Source organism: Notechis scutatus, chromosome 2 (genome assembly GCF_049901735.1).
Source record: "Notechis scutatus isolate UNSWTSFEM ecotype Mainland chromosome 2, rNotScu1.2, whole genome shotgun sequence".
NCBI classification, from domain to species: Eukaryota; Metazoa; Chordata; class Lepidosauria; order Squamata; family Elapidae; genus Notechis; species Notechis scutatus.
Genome location: NC_142010.1, coordinates 147755827 through 147772893, shown reverse-complemented (window position 1 = coordinate 147772893; position 17067 = coordinate 147755827). Strand labels below are relative to the sequence as shown.

Here is a 17067-nt window from a genome sequence, read left to right as displayed (position 1 = left end):
ACCATATATTTTTACTCCAATGGTCCCTGATAATCTAATAGTATATATCCTAAATAGAAAAATAATTGCAGTGGCAAATGAACTTCAATAACTCAGTATTTATCTACCTCAACAGACTGGAAACCTTGTATGAACTTTTTGCTAAAAAAAATGATTTTGGGATTAAAAAAGAGGTGGACTAAGTGAGGGGTTAAAGGGGTTTGTATAATATCTAAGAGGGAAGGATTATAGAACTGTAAATCTATTGAGGAGGTTGGAAGTCATATTTAATAACTTTTTCCTTTCACCTTTCTTTCCTTTAGAGCAAGGGTGGGCAAACTACGGCCCGGGCCACATCCGGCCCGTTGGTCTTTTTAATCCGCCCGCCAAGATTGGTACAGAATTAAGGTTTGATGTGAATGATTGAATGATTGCATTCATTTGATTTTGACTTGTAATGACAGGCATTTTGACACCAGGTGGCGGCCCGTCTGTCAAATTTTAAAAGTCAATGAGGCCCCCGAGCCAAAAAGTTTGCCCACCCCTGCTTTAGAGTGACTTTTATTGTATGTAAAATTCTCAATAAATGTAAGTAAAATTGGTTTCTCTCCCAAAATGCTATGCTACAGGTGAATACAGAAGCTGAGCAAATTATTGTGACAAACATGACCAGAAGGGGTCAGCAACTTTTTATGAGAATGTAGGATTTATGAGGAGGGTCAGCTAGGTGGCAGCAGCAAAGCTAAACAGAATCACCCAATTAAGATTTAGATGGGAAAGTACCAGGAAAACCTAGGACTATAGCCTAGGTTGGTTAGTAGATAAAACATAGCAGAAGGCACTGACATAATTAATTCCATATTGTTACAAAAACTAAAACCAACAATCTATATAAACGTGCTCATTAAATCACTAGGAGTCTAGTTCAGTTTGAAGGACTTTATTTTTTAAGTCACCGTAGTGACACAACAATCAGCGATGAAAAGAATGAAAAAAGGCAAAGACGGTGCAAATACAATAGCATAATACAATTAAGTCATGCAAACATGATACAATTAATGTGGAGTTCATTCTATCCAACAAGCTTATGAAGGCAGAGTTTAATGTGTGCAAAAAGAAAATTGAAATACAGTAGATGCAAGAAGGTCCTACCATACCTGAGGTTCCCATCATCAGCTATGAGGACAAAGCAGTGTAGCACCGGCTGCTCATGAGATTGTTGGAAAATATTATAGCAAAAATTATATCTTAATGGGAAGAAAGGATTAAGGAATGCAGAAAATAGAAGTCTTGGTGGTACCTCAATGAATGGTTCAATGTGTTCCAGGCATTGTCCGTAACAGCCAAAGGCATTTCTATTCTCTGCTGGTAGTAACGCTAATGAAAACCAAGGTGATATTGGGAAGCTGGATCAGTATTACAATGCTGCAAAGATGATTGGGAGCAGAGAAGATGTAGGATGGGAAAGAAAAAGGCATTTTATGAGTAATATGACAAATATGGATAATATGTCTCACTCTAATTTCAGGTCAAATAGTGCAAGGATGATTTTTTTCCTTCAATCTGAGGATCACATTTGGCTTTGGGTAGAATGCCCAAATGTTCCTTGGAACCAAGGAACCAGAACAGAAATTAAATCTAAAGATAATTCAATACCATGGTATTATTCCCTAAGTATTTAATAGCTTTTCTATTCTGTCACTTTAAGCCTAACCACACAAACCAACTTTTGGAATGGGCTGTGCAGGCCACTCCCAAAGCTTCTGTATGCATTTGAGGCACCAGATAGTAGGCTTTTTAATGGAGCATTTGATGGAATATCCATAAGTCATGTCTGAAAGTTAATCAGTTTCAGAGTTCATGGAAAAAATAATGTGGAATACAAACTTCAGATAATTTTTAAAAAGCCAAACTTCTTGTACCAGATTTCAAGTAAATAGGATGGTGCTTAAAAACAATAAAATGTGGTCAGCCTTGAAAATTATGCACTTTTGTAAATGTAACCTTTGTGCTTTTTAAAATATATCAACTATGAGTTCTTCAGGAAGAGGAATTTGTCCTAGATGTCCAGAAATTTGTGCAGCGTTTTTAAAATGGCATAGTGTTTCTAATAACATCTTCTGCCCACAGTGCATAAATTATTTTAATTTTTAATCTCTCCAGTCACTTATGTCCTACTTTAGAACCTGGCAGTTTCCTGGTATTCTTGGCTACTTTTCCCATCAGCGTGCACAGCTGACTATATTTGCTGGAACTAGTGAGAGTTCAGAGGTATATTAAAAAAACTGGAAGAGAGTGGATTCTTTAAGCTTGAATTATATGTCAACATCGGCAGACATCTACAGTACAAATACTGGCCATACAATTTGCACAACAGTTAAACTAGTGGCCCTTGAGATATATTACTTGTTTGGTCTGATCTATTCCATTTTTAGCCTGCTACAAACATTTGGGCTATAAAGACAAAAAGCTGCTGAGAAGATGTATCTGAGTGCTGCCATCTTTTGACCTGTGAATAACAAGCACAGGGAAAATTTGCTATCTTCTAAGATACTGCACTGGAATCTGTGCAAAGGATGGTGTTTGCCACTGTACAGTTTGGTAAACTCAACCGGATCTTTTGGAATATTTTGTCTTCAAAGTCTATCCTGCTTAAATCGAGATGCTTCAGACTGGGGAGTGACTGGCAAACAATTAAAATGGTTTCAGGAGAAAGCTGACTGCAGTCTCTCAAACAAAGGGTCCCTAAGTTTGGTAAACCACTTAAGCAAAGAAGACCTGCATCTGTCAAAGAATTGCTCCTGAGATCTAAATGATGCAGTTGCTTCATGTAGCGCCCAATGAAGTACATGGCTGAATCACCAATGCTACAATGGCACAAGGCAAGGTGCTGAAGGTCTTTCAGATGTGGTCCTACTGCCTGGATCCCCACGTCTGTTATACGGTACACTTTTGAAAGGATAAGAGTCTTGAGAGTGCCCTGGGTAGCAATATTCAATAGGTGCTGGTTGGAAAAAGCAGGGACATTCCAGATTGAAAGTTGTTGGATTCTTGGGGAAGTGCAGGGGGTCTCTGGCACTTGGAACCAAACAAAAGGGATCTCACAACATCTCAGCTCCAGGGTGGTAAGAGAGGAAGGCATACAGCCGTATTGGAATGAACGGAGGTCTAGTTCCATCAAGCTCAATTGGTGGAGTTTGGGACATTGTTTGCCCAAAGCCTGCAGCAGTGCTGAGGTAAGTACTTCTTGTTTTTGAAAGGAGAAGAGGGAGCCTCGTAGCTTCAGAGTCTGCAAGCTGCCTTGGAAATAGTTCCGTAGAAGATGCCATAAGATCTTGGAGGATATCTAAAGGGAAAGGAAAAACAATAGAATTGGCAACTGGAAAAAAATATTGGAATGCATATAATTACTGAAAATTATAACTGGCATAGAAACAAACTTAATTTCTAAGCCTATGACCACAAACTAGGTATGAAATAGCTCAGTGCATCAATAAGTGGATGAATAAATAGGATTAGGCTAGGCAGCACCCAAATGTTTAGCCTAAACCTTAAAAAGTTGTATAACTTTTTAAATAAATATGGGTTTTGAGAATGTTGGGAATTGTAGTTTATCTGAGGGGTCTTTGGTGTTTTCTGAGCTTGCTTGTTTTCTTGCAGATGTTTCATTACCCAAACTAGTACAGGCATGATATTCCCCTCTGAAAAAAAAATCGGGGCCGGCCAAAAGAGACCCCCCCGCCGCTCGCGCCGCCCGCCTGCCCGCCCACCCAAAAAAATCAGAATTCCGATTTTAATCGGAATAATATCATGTCTGCTAGTAACATCAGCAGTGCTAGTAAGGAGTTCAGTTTGCTGTCAGTTTATATTCTGGTGGCTTGCCCTTGTCAGTGTTGCCACCAGAATATAATCTGACAGCAAACTGCACTCCTTACTAGCATTGATGATAGCAATAGTACTTAAGACTTATATACTGCTTTATAGTGCTTGACAGCCCTCTAAACAGTTTACAGAGTCAGCATATTGCCCCCAACAATTTGGGTCCTCCTAATGTTACCAAGTTTGGGTAATGAAACATCTGCAAAACAAGCAAGCTCAGAGAGCACCAAGGACACCTCATATCAACCCTGAGCTACAAATACTCACCTTTATTTGTAGATTATTTAATGTATGGGAAAAATCTTAATTGGATAAGTGCATGTTATCACCAGAATAAGTTTATGGTTAAGCTGACACAGATTATAGAACAGACATCATGGCCAGAAAAACATCCAGGTCTTTAAAGCTTTCTAAAAAGCCAGCAAAGACAGGGCTAACCTAGTCGTGACATGTATGATGTTCCAAAGGGATCAAATACACTCTGAAAGAAAAGACCTCTTTCCTCAGTCCTGTCTGATATATTCCTCACTCCTGTCTGATATATTCCTCACATGACCTGGAACATGCCCCTCCTATTGGACCTGATGAGGCAGGTAGAAACAATCAGACAAAGCTGGTTCCATGAATAACTGACCCCATGCCATGAAGGGCTTTATAGGTAACAACCAGCACTCTGAATTGCACCCAACAATATATTGGGAGCCAATGCAGCTCACAGAGCAAAGGTGCAACATGGATGTATTGAAGTATGCCCATGACTGTCTGTACTGCAATTCTGGACAAGTTGCAGCTTCTGGATGTTCTAAGGTAGCACATATGAATAGTCTATTTGGGTGGTGACCAAACTCTTGGGTGGCCATGATCAGTTATCTCCTAATCCAGGAAAGTGCACAAATTGTGTGAGAGCCCTCTAGGCCACAGCTGCCACCTGTTCCTCAGACAAGAACCATAATCCAGGAGGATCTCCAAATTTTCAATTTTGTTTAGGGTTTTGCCACACCCATCCAGAACTAAAGAAGGGAAATAACAGAATCCAAGAGCCCTTAAAACCCTAAGCAACTCAGATTTAATAAGTTTGAATTGAAGCCTGTTTTTCCCCCCAATTAGATTCCTACAGACTCAAATAGTGAGGCAGAAACCACGGTCTATGGCCTGGCACCAGTCTGTAGCCTCCTATTCTAAGGAAAAGCCACCCTCCATGGAATTGGTCACTAGGTTGGGGGCCACTGCACTACAGCATCACATTGATTTTTCTTTTGTTGATAGTGGTATTGCATGATATTCAAAGCCATATGGAGAAGCAAACATTTATTTAATTCCCCCTTCCAGTTTTGGATATATAGCTGAAAAGTAGTATGGCCACAAAATGAGCTGCTTCAACAATAATATTAGCTTTACATTCTTTCACATGTACGAAAAAAATGCACCATCATGGTCCTACTTCTTATGATATATAAAATTATGTTAATAACATCTTTGGAAACCTAAAGGACAGTTGATCAACCATATAAGAGAGTTTTTATTTACTATTTATTAAGTAAATGTATTAAGTAAATTAACCAATTTTGTTGTATACCTGATGTACAATGACAATAAAGGCTTTAAACTTTAAATGAATTAAAATAAATGTTAAACTTATTACTATTTATTGAACTTATGTAAGGCACAATTAAAAGACTCACTAGATTACCAATAGTTGAGACTAAGCAACAGCTGAACTTAAACATCCCCAGCAGGAACTAAAACAGCAAATATAAAATAACATCAGTAAATCAGAATTTAATAAAATCAAACAAAAACACGAGATATTCTATCATTCACCATTGGTCCTCTGGAATATTTCAGTTTTCAAGTATCCAGGAGGTCCATAATTCAACCTGATTTTCAGAGGGAGGTATTCCAATGTTTTAAACTTTGTATCAGTGGCATCTATGTAGTGTGTGACATGTCAAAATGGCAGACAATGCATTTTTTTTTTGCAAACTTTGCCCCTTTTAAACATTCATATGAAATTGATGCATGCATGTACTAAAAGGATGGGTTGCAATGTTTCCCTGGCAATGGTGCCAATTTCAATATCTTGTGCAGAAATGACCGCATTCTATAGTTTAAACCTGATCAGGTTAGATTTTGGTCTGATAAAACCTTGCCATTTGTGAATGTACCTCTTATTTATCACAACTAGAATAAAATTATATCAAATTATAGATAGAACATTGCTTATAATAAAGCATGCTACGTTACACAAATTAATATTCATTTTGCCAGAAATTCTACTGATTACATCACTGTGAAAATGTCTTTCTCTCTTTTAAATTGTAAGTATATTTGTTGTATTGCGTCTGACCTGGGTCACTTTCCTTGTTCCCTCCCATGCCTTCCCCAAAACATCTACCTCCTATTTTCAGAACTACTTGTTTGGTAAATTTATATAGCCGCCCTTCCCACATATGCGACCAAAGGTAGTTAGGCATTTCTGACCCTGCAAGAAGAGAGATCCACGTGTCGCCACAAGAAGTGGTCCCGCACCAAGCGACGCCACTTTTTGCAAACTCTGCAGAAAGAAAAAGTTTGTTAGAGCAGGCACGTTCCCCTAAAGGAATTGATCAAGACGACCCGGACGGTTGGTTTCCTCCCCTCGCCCCGCCAGGCATTCCTACATGGATGTCACGGGAGCTATCTGCCCCTTGCGCAAAGCGTTTCCCATTGACGCGTTGTTTCGCATTGTGACAAGTTTAGCCCCCGCGCCACAGGCACAGCGCCCGGACGAAGCTATCAATCGGCGTTTGACCAAGCGCTACGTATGCGACCGACCCTATCCCGAAAACAGGACTGTCGGAGAGCGTAGTTGACGTTCAGATGAGGAGGGTTCCCATGGAAACGGAGAACGCGAGGCGGAGCCGACTACTACCTGGCCACGCCCACTCGGTCACGCGGCGGCAGCCAGACCACAATCTGGAGCAGAAGCGAGTCCGGGAGAGAAGAAAGAGTCGGAGGATCATTTATCGCGGCCATCATTTATTACAAGCGTATCTTCCCGAGGTATAGAAGAGCGGCAAAACTGTTGGCGGAAGGGGTTCGTACAACTTCCGGTTTTCAGAGTGACCCCCGCACTTCCGGGTTGGGGAGCCTGGGTTGTTTTTATGCGACGAGAATTCTCCATATTCCGCTGAGGGGGTTGTGGTGGCTCAGATTCCTCGGTGTCAAGGAAGCCTCCTCCGCGGTGAGACGGGCTCTTGCGCGGGGAGCGGGGACACGTTGGTGGTTGGGCCTGGTCGTTGAGGGAATCGGGGAATTATGCTTTCCTTCCCACCTGTCCACGCTTCAGGGACTGGGGCTTTGTTAGGCTTCTGCGTCTGGTACACGGTGGCTTCTAAAGCAGTTGCAGAGGGGGAGTTTCGAGGTGTGTGCAGTATACTGTATTTAGCAGAATTCATCAGCCTTGACTGCTTGAGGATGCTGGGGGATTCTGGGAGTTGAAGTTCACACATCCCAAGCAGCCAGAGGCTGAGAAACGCTGAGAGACAGTGGCCATTAAGCTGGAGAACTCCCGTTCTTCCACTTAAAATAGGTTTTAACTTTATTCGGGGTTTACATCAGGCTGCCGATTACTTTTTTTTTTTGTTGACGCTGATTATTTTGTTTAGCTTTCTAGCAGAGCCGAACGTGAAGCCGTGATCAAGATGATTGAAGTAGTTTGCAACGATCGGCTGGGCAAGAAAGTTAGAGTGAAGTGCAAGTATCCGAGACCAAAGAAACCGCTTTGGGATGGCAATTGTTTCCCTTTTAGCTGATCTTTTGGGCTGTGGAATGGCAAGAAACGGATTCTAGATTAAAAACTATGTATTATGGGTGCCATTAACTTGAGTGCGAATGTGGCTTAGATTTTTTTTGCTTCTGTCTGATGTTGTATATACAGTGGATGTAAAAAAATGCAACCAGATTATTGTCATTTTTTTTATTTCCCCATAAAAATTCATCTTGGTTTGATTTTTTTTGTATCTCAAAAACCTGGCATTTGAACAGGTGTGTAAACTTTTTATATCCACTGTATTTCCCCAGACAAGCCCAGATAACTGGGATCTGTTGCTTTGAAATCTTTTTCACTGCATAACCACATTATGAGATGGGAATCTTAGGAATCTACAGGAATCTCCAATTTGGAGGTGAAAAATGTGTTGTGCTAGTAGCATGGGAAATTGATGGAGAGTGATGAATTCTTTATGACTGCTTTCTTTGGGTGACTGATCAATTGCTTAGCAACCATTCAAAATTACAATTATGACCTGCATTCAAGGTTCCAACAGCCATTTACACACACACACACACACACACACACCCATACAGTCACATGACAGCAGTTTGGATGCTTGGCATCTGGCCCACATTTATGGCTGTTTGTGGCATCCTGTGGTCACAGCACCACAATGTATAAAGTTTTTGGTGGAAACCGGCATTAACTTTCAGTTCCAAGCAAAAAATACCCCAATGGGTTTGCTTAATGACCTCTGCAAAAAGTAAAATCAGGTGTCATGTGATGACCCATTTAACAACTGTCACAACTTATGACCAGAATTACAGGCTTTGTTATAGTCATAAGTTGAGAACTACCTGTATTAAATATATTTGGCTTAAGCAGTTCCTGAAAGCATTGAAAGCAGCGTAGCTTCAGTGCTTTGTCAGCTCAAGGAAGGAGACAGTTATCCACCATTTTTAACAATAGTTTCTTATATAGGGGTCCTCAAGTTGGATGTTCTTAATCCAGGGATTGTCTATAGACACTACATGCAGATATATTTGTGCATAGTTTTGAAAGTACAAATAAAAGTCCTTTGATCATGTTTTTATGTGAGCAATGTACAGTATATCTGCATCCGTCTCCCATTTCACACTGTACAAGAGGTTCAGTTGTTTTTGATAAGCAGTTGTGCATAACAAATAGCTTATTTAGTGCTTACTATATACTAGGCCCTATTTTCTCATTCATTTCTTTAACCAATATTACTGCTCAGCACTGATGATTGCATCAGGGATCTTAAGAAGCTTATTGCTGCCCAGACTGGTACTCGCTGGGACAAGATAGTTCTGAAGAAGTGGTAAGTAGACTTTCCAACTTACTTATAACATGCTTTGAATATAACTCCTCAGATGATTAGTCAGTCGGATGGTTAGATTGGATTTGGCATATTTATTCACCCATCAAATCCTTTCCAAAGACCTGATAGGCAGATATTGTTGTCCCATGATGTTAAAATTATTATTGCAGAATGTAAGATGTTCCAGGTAAAGTTCTTTTTTGCAATTGATGATTTTGACATACTATTATTATACCATTTTAATACATAATTTAAGACAGCAAACATATATAAGTCTTCTGCCTTTTATTTTCCCCACAACAACAACTTTGTGTGGTTAGTTGGGTTGAAAAAGAGTTACTGTCCCAACGTCATTTAATTTGTTATTTTTAAACCTGTTTTCTAGGCCAGTATGTTAAGCTGTACTCCCCACTGGTTCTGTATGTATAGCTTAAAGACTGGGTAGCAATCAACCAGCAACGGCAAAAGAAAAAAAAACACACTAAGATTTACAATGATATCCTCTGCTGATAATTCATTTCACAATTTAGTCATAACAAAGAGAAGTTTCTCTACTTAAAAGGAAGAGAAAGAATATCTGAAATTCATTTTGTAGAAATTTAGTTACAACTGGTTGCTTAGCAACCTTTCAAAGTTCTGATTGACCTCCCCAAGACTACTTACAACCTGGTTTTGAAGTTATGGCTGCTGCATCTCCCCTCCCACAGTCACATGAATAAAATTCTGGCACTTGGCCATCTGCTTGCCATTACAACTGATCACAGGGATGCTGCAATGCTCAGTCATCTTACCTCCCTTCTGCCGCACAGGGTCCCTTCAAGCCTTGGGCCTGCTTCTCAGCCTGCTGAGACCTTCCTGTATACTCCTGTCACTGATTAGTGACATCTCTTCTGCTGTAGATCCATGATGGCGTGTGCCAGAGGTGGCATGCAGAGCCCTCTTTGTGGGCACATGAGCCATCGCCCCATCACAGCTCTGCTGCGCATGCATGCCGGCCAACTGGTCTTCAGGTCTCTACTGGGCATGCGGGGGGGGGGCATGCATGGGGGGGGGTGAGGAGCATGCAGAGGGATGTGCGTGTATTGCATTTGGGGGATGCATGTTCACGCTTTGAGCACTTGGTGCCGAAAAGGTTAGCCCTCACTGCTGTAGATCTTCTCGAAATAGCTATTGTACTGTGTGGCTGTTTTTACCCAGTGGAGGCCACATGGCTGCGTCCTGGAAATGGCCACCAATTTGGGAACAGCTGCACTTAATTGGGGCTGTTCCGAAATAGTGTCTGCTTCTGAAATGGAGCCATGCGGCTTCCGTTGTGTAGGAAAGCCACACACTGAAGCAACGGTTTCTAGAAGATCTACAGTAAAAGGCAAGTGACTGATCAGTGACGGGGCATGGGAAAGAGGATGTGGGACCTGGCAGGGTGGGAAGCAAGCCCAAGCCCTGCAGAGACTGATAGAGCAAGAAAGCAGGCCAAAGGTTTGCAGGGACCCAGAGAGGCAGGAAACTGAGCATGGGATGAGTTGGAGTAGAGAAGGTCCAGGGCAGGCCACTTGTGAGCTGAGCCCATTCTAGTTCTCCCAGGGCTTCCATGATCCTGTTCCATTTACTGGCCACATCAGGGAAAACATGGATGTACCTGGCTTAATGATTCCATTACAATAATAGGTCAAGGACTATTTTTATCTCATAGTTTAGGAAGAAGCCACTGCAGTCTGTAATTGATTGTAAACAATATTGTAAAAAATTGTAACAAACAGATTCATGCTTGAAAGAGAAACCTTGAATTGTGACTAGCAGCAGATTGATAATCTGTATAAGTATTTAAGTTGATACAATTTGATGAATGAGTTCTTTTACTTTGGAACAGAACAAATTTGTGATGGCCCTCAAGAGTGCCAGCTCTTTAATGCTGATTCGCCTTCATTTTATTGTTGTGATTATTTATATGGGCAATCTTCAACTTATGACCAGTCCCTTACCGGCTGTTCAAAGTTATGATGAACTTACTTTATTTACATATGAGCAAGATTTGAAGTTATGGTGGTTCTTCCTCCCCCACGATCATATGAATGAATGGCCACTATGAAAACAGTCATAAAATCAGGTCTGTTTTATGATGATCACAACTTATGGTTGTGATAGACAAGCTCCATTATGGTCATAAGTCAAGGCCTGATTGTATTGATTGTGATATTTACTGAGTTATTTTTTATTGAACTGTGTAACAGCTACAGGTATTATTTTTATACTTATATTTTTATATATATTATAGGTATACAATTTTCAAGGACCATGTGATGCTGGCAGACTGTATCCTTTAAAAAACTGACAGTAATGAAGAAAATGGTCAGATGACTAGAGGAAAGAAATGTGACATTTTAAATTTTCTTTAAAATTATCTCTCTCTTGCATGGTTTGTTATTTTGGGGGGAGGCATTTAAGTGTCAAATACCAAATCATTATTCTGTGCATATTTAAAAACATCATCTTAATTGATTGTATCCACTTTTAGATATTTCAGACATTTTAACATGCATATACTGTATATAGTATTTACGTTTTCCACATAATGTTTTGATGTTGAAATATTCCATCCTCAGAATGTTCAATGGTCAAAACATTTACGCCATCAAAACATCCATTTCAAGTACATTGAAAGTGTTCTGCAAATTGACTGTTTTATCTTTATCAGCTTCTGAGGTTGAACCACTTTTGGGCAGCCTACAGAGCAGCCTATTTTAAGATCAGAATATTTCAGTCTCAAAATTAAAGATACGCTGAACTGTTTTGAGGACTAAATTTTGCAAATAAGGCTTTTAAAAAAAAACCATATATGAAACAGCTTTCTTCCGAACATAAAGAACTTCTGAAATGTTCAAAATGAGACATGGCATGAAACTTTGTACTCAACAGTTCAATTTGAAAATTAAGGCTTTCTAGACTTCTGTCTTTCCCATTTCCCACACCTTTTCCATTCAGTATGTTTCTTTTATGAGCCCAGAATCCTCAGCAATATAAATCGTTCCAGTTTTTATCAAGCCTTTAAGACATAAATTGTTTGAAGGATTCCATATGCCATTTTTTGGGTCATTTTTAGGAATAGGCAGTTCCGTTGGTCTAGAGGTGGAGCTCTCGCCTCACAATCAGGAGTCTGTGAGGTCGATCCTAAGTAGAGGCTAATATTTGGAATAGACTCTCCTGCTCGAGCAGGGGGTTGGACTAGATGACCTCCAAGGTCCCTTCCAACTCTGTTATTCTATGAAAATTGTGTACCTTGTTGCTTGATCCCCACACTATTCTGTTTCTCTTGAACTTTGAAAGAAATGGAAATGGTAGATCTTGATACTAAATTGATAAGTGCACTACCATTCTTTGTCTCAAGAAAATAGAATTGGGCTTTAAATCTCTGAATAACTGGGGAGAAAAGATACTTGGGACATTATACAAATTATCATATTATAAATATATACGTTTGCATATATCTGAACCATATTGACAATATTTCCAAAGAATGGTCACTTTCAAATGATGTTATTTTCAAAAGCTAAGCCTATTTATAATTAATACTTGTTAATATTTTCTTGTAAAAATTAACCTTAACTCCTTACTTTCAGATGAAATCCACGATGGCATGAATCTGGAGCTATATTATCAGTAGTGTTTTGGTCATGACAAGTAGTATCTTTGCTCTGTTTCCTTGTTCTGAATTTCTCAATCTATAGATGGGTTACTTTGTGGCTTGACATTAAGTCAGGAATATTTTCTCCTTGATGGCAATAAATCAGGAAACCCATATTCAAACCTTGTTTTAAGTATTTGTATTGAATAAATGTGATTGACATATGTGCTCTGTCTTTCTTAAAAAATATTAACCATGGTGTTAGTGAATGTGACTTTAAAAATACAGCTCTCAGGAGATAAGCAAGAAAGGTCTGTCCCCCCCATACAGTTTCACATAGCTGACAGCTAATCTTGAAAAAAAATTGCCCCAAATTACCATCATTTGAATTCAACATGACCTCCATATTTAGTGTCATTATGTTACTGAGTATTGTTCATTCAATTATCATCCAAGGATGCAGAATTCTTGGACAAATTTAATAAACATATACAGTAGTTGTTGTTGACGATGCAATCTGTCTTCCAGGTAATTCAATCCTTCAGATCAGCTAACCATGATTTAGGACAGATCAAATAACCTATGTAAGCGCCAAGCAAAAGAAGGCTGATTAAAAAATGAAATCAATTTTGTAACATGATTTCCTGGCTCAAGGGTTAAGCCTGTGGCTAAAAAAAAAAAGGTTTCCCCCTTCTCTGGAAGTTAGGTGAATTTCACAAGAGAATTAAAACCAGTCTCAAGTCTTAACATGTCTTTTTATCTTTGGGTAATTACAGCAAAAACAGCACTGGAAGAATTATAAAATTCTAATATCACAGCTGAAAGCTGAACATAAACGTTTAGGCAGAAAAGACATGTTGGTCTGCCCCTAATTTAGAGGAGTTCTGCTATAGACATTAAGCTGAATAAACTACACAATTTACTGTGTGCAGTGATTATAAATGCCAGAAATGTTAACGAGAAGAAACTAAAAACCAATGCTAAATGTTGGTTATCCTTTTAAAAATAGCCATTTTTTTCTGATAATCCCTTCAGTCTCCTCTTTCTTTACTCCTTCCAAGTTTTTGAAGTTTCAACCAGTTAATTCTGTGGCTGTTGTGGAGGTGGAGGGTACCCTCAGTTTCCATTCCCATTTTTGGGGTTATTTTCCTAGATTTCTGCTGGTTTTCAAAAGAACAAAGACTCTTTAATATGGAAAAAGTGGGGGGGTTGCAGTGAGTCTTTCTTTGCTATTGGTTCCAGGCTATACAACTATCTCTTGTGTAGATATATTTTGGGGAAGTCTGAATTCTGACAGCTGGCAGGGGGAATTGGTGCTGAAATTGTGATGTTGTAAAAAGTAGGCCAGCTGCTCACCAATAGCTTGTTGCATTTAAATAGGAAAGAGGGCTGGCTGGTTCCTGTACTCCTCAGAGAGAGCAATGTCAGTTTAAAGTCTGGCTTTAGGCCTAATACGGGAGAGAATCTGCTTTGGTTTCTACTGTATGTGATGATCTTACTGAGGGAGAATCAGGAATATAATTCTGTTCTCTTTGACTTTGGGGGCATTGGATGGTATCTTTCTGAACCAGCTGTTGCATTGCATATATTGTATCCAGTGATTTGGCTGGTTGTTTCTAGAAATAAAGACTAGACAAACCGTGGCCCATTGGGTCATTTCAGTGAGACTTCCTTATCTAAACCAATATAGAATAACCACGGGCAGGCCAAAAAGTAATGAAAGTAGAATGAATTCCAACTTCCGGCCAGCTTCCCCATTGACTTTGCTTGTAGGATGTTGGCAGGAGCGTCAGAAATTGCAGTTATGTGACTGTGGCTGACTCTGGCAGCACAGTGATGCTGCAGTAGCCACAACTTTGCTAATACAAATGATGTGAAGATCCTTGAAATTTCAGTTCCACTGGAATAACGGTCCTGGATTTTGGATGCATTTTTAAGATAACCTATTGAGATATCTTAGTTCAAAAATGTCCTATAATGCATGGTTTTGCCCAGTTGAAGGTTATAAACAGATAGGAGAGTTTTAGTAGTATAAACAGATGAAGATTTTTGCTCTTTGGCAGTATTCATGACTCAGTTGTATTCCATTTAACATTTAATGAAACTGCTATGAGGTAATAAATTTGAACTGAGTTATCATCAAGATAAGAGATGACACAACTTTATCTCATTTCTCATCCTGTACATTATATAGCAGCAAATACGTATACAGAGAAAAGTAGTGCATTAGAGGGGACTCTATAAGTGTAGAATGTCTCCCTGGGAAGATGTATATTGTATCTATATTGCATTTCCAGCATCTGGCTAAATCATTCATTTCCTAGGCAATTTAAAATGTGATAATCTGGGACTTCAGGTGGAGGCATGACAGAATGGAGATGAAGACTGAAGAACCGACAAATAAGGTTTTTTTGGAACTTCTCTGGATAAGGATAGATCACCTACCTATGCTTTGGGTGGTTGCTCCTTGTGAGGAGACCGCAGGACAGCAGTTTCCCATGGGACTGAAAGCCAAATGAAGGAACCAGCCATCTAGCTCACAATTGTGGTAGAGCTTTTAAAGCAGTGGTCACCAACCAGCAGGCTGGGGACCACTGATGGCCCATGAGAAAATTTTGGGGGTCCGCAGAGAAATGCCACCTCCAAAGCACACCCCCAAAGCAATTAATCCAGGCTGCGCAGGAACACAATGCTACGCCGCCCACATGGCCCATGGGAACACAAGGCTTGCGTCACTTCCATTGCAAACAACGTGGGGAGGGGGGAAATGGCGGAGTGGGGGAACTCGTCCCACTCACCCTATGCGCCTGGCCTGGCCACTGGGCTGCTTCTTTTCACTTCTTCTGCTTTTGGCTGCACGCAAGGAAAGTCTTTCTTCCCCAAAATCTGCCAGAAATGAGTCTTTGAGACCCTGCAAGGCATCCTGCTCGAGAGGTTGCGCCGGCACAACAAGTCTCACAAAGACTCATTTCTGGTGGATTTTGTGGGAGAGAAAGAAAGACTTCTGCTGCTTTCCTTGCATGAAGCCAAAAGTCTCTCCCCCCCCCCCCAAGAACGGAGCTGGAGATGGTATCCTGCAATCCCAAATAAAGAATGATCAGTTGGTAGGAGAATTGGGGTGGAGAATTTTCCTGCAGACTTTTTTTGGGATTTTCCCAGGGTCTCTGGTCCACGGGATTTAAAATTATGAGTTTGGTGGTCCCTGAGGTCCAAAAAGTTGGCGACCCCTATTTTAAAGGACACTGAGTTCATTACCCTTACTTTCTAATCATTTTCAATGATTGCATACTTGCTATTTTAAGGCTAGTAGATATGTTCAAAGTGAAATGTTTGGGAAACCATCTGGTGAGTTTACTTTTCCCCTTGAACAATTTTTTTTAATGTGTTAAAAATTGGAAATAAAGAGCAAACTATTAAATAAGAGTTTGATCTAAGAAAGGTATACACAAATTAAGGTCCAGACAGCTTTTACTATAAGATTTTGAATAATTAAATAAACAGCATCATTGGAACCAGAATGTTTTTTGCCTTTCTTAAGTCAAAATAAGAACTTGAACTTTATGAATTAAAAAAATGAGACACTAGAAGGGACTAAAGATTCCAGGCAGTAATGTGGGAATTTACAAAATGACACAAATACTATAACATTAGAAATAATTCACTTTTGAAAAATTGGGACAGACGTTAGTAGCTAGTTACCAGAAATGTCAGCAATGTCTGTTTCTGTGGCTAGACTTATGTCCAAAAGATGTTAAATCTGATTCAGAAATAATAGAACCAGTAATGTTATTTGTGGATTATAAAATAGATAAGTTAGAGTGAAATTACAAATGAGAAGCCAGGGAAATGATCCTGATAAGGACTTTTTACTGGATATCCAGAAGCTGGCTAAAGCTTTGAAAATCAAAGTGGAAATACAAATGACAAATCAAGACAATGACTTGGATAATGACTTTTTATCAGATTTAAAAAAGAAATTTACTAAAGTCTTGAAGAAGCCTCTGTGATGGGAAGAAGGGAGAAAAACTGAACAGACCAAATCCTATGACAACTTCTGAATGAATTAAAGAATGAGATTGTTAGAAATGAAAGGAAGGAATACAAAGTTAGTTTGCTAATACCAGGACTGAAAAGTTGATTATTCATGAGTTTATATATAGCTGGGTTATGGGAATATGACATACTTGTTTGTAATCTTACAGGGGATAAAAAGTTATCAAATTTGTTTTTACTTTTGATAAAGATTGGAAATACTTTACAGATTTTTAAGCATGTTATACTTTCAGAGTTTAACTTGTATTTGCTTTTACTACTGTAACTACAATACTTAATAAATATAAATTAAAAAAACATTTGACAACTGGTTTTAATTTGAAATGCTTTCATTTTATTGGGATAGTGATTTCATACATGATTGTTTATATTTTTAATAGCATTATAACCATAAAAATTATTACTGGTTTAAAAATTACCCAATTATGTAACACACACAAA

At 39.3% G+C, this 17067-nt stretch overlaps 2 protein-coding genes across 6 annotated transcripts; one reads left to right on the top strand and one right to left on the bottom strand.

Moving 5' to 3' along the window:
* Positions 1-903: 903 nt before the first annotated feature.
* Positions 904-6899, bottom strand: FBXL12 (F-box and leucine rich repeat protein 12). Of its 4 annotated transcripts, none has more exons than XM_087956556.1 (4): positions 6770-6899; positions 6340-6412; positions 5541-5597; positions 904-3325 (listed from the first exon to the last, which is right to left on the bottom strand). In XM_087956556.1, exons 1-4 carry the CDS (start codon positions 6874-6876, stop codon positions 2525-2527), a joined length of 1038 nt encoding a protein of 345 aa, XP_087812682.1. In that variant the 5' UTR covers positions 6877-6899; the 3' UTR covers positions 904-2524. The 4 variants fall into 4 exon arrangements, with proteins under 4 accessions (XP_087812682.1, XP_087812683.1, XP_026529621.2 ...); XM_087956557.1 differs by lacking the exon at positions 6770-6899 and adding an exon at positions 6519-6724; XM_026673836.2 differs by lacking the exon at positions 5541-5597.
* UBL5 (ubiquitin like 5) lies at positions 6798-12795 on the top strand. Of its 2 annotated transcripts, none has more exons than XM_087956559.1 (5): positions 6798-6934; positions 7506-7597; positions 8871-8954; positions 11227-11264; positions 12569-12795. In XM_087956559.1, exons 2-5 carry the CDS (start codon positions 7542-7544, stop codon positions 12610-12612), a joined length of 222 nt encoding a protein of 73 aa, XP_087812685.1. In that variant the 5' UTR covers positions 6798-6934; positions 7506-7541; the 3' UTR covers positions 12613-12795. The 2 variants fall into 2 exon arrangements, with proteins under 2 accessions (XP_087812685.1, XP_026529627.1); XM_026673842.2 differs by having other exon boundaries at positions 6924-7081.
* The last annotated feature ends 4272 nt before the right edge of the window (positions 12796-17067 follow it).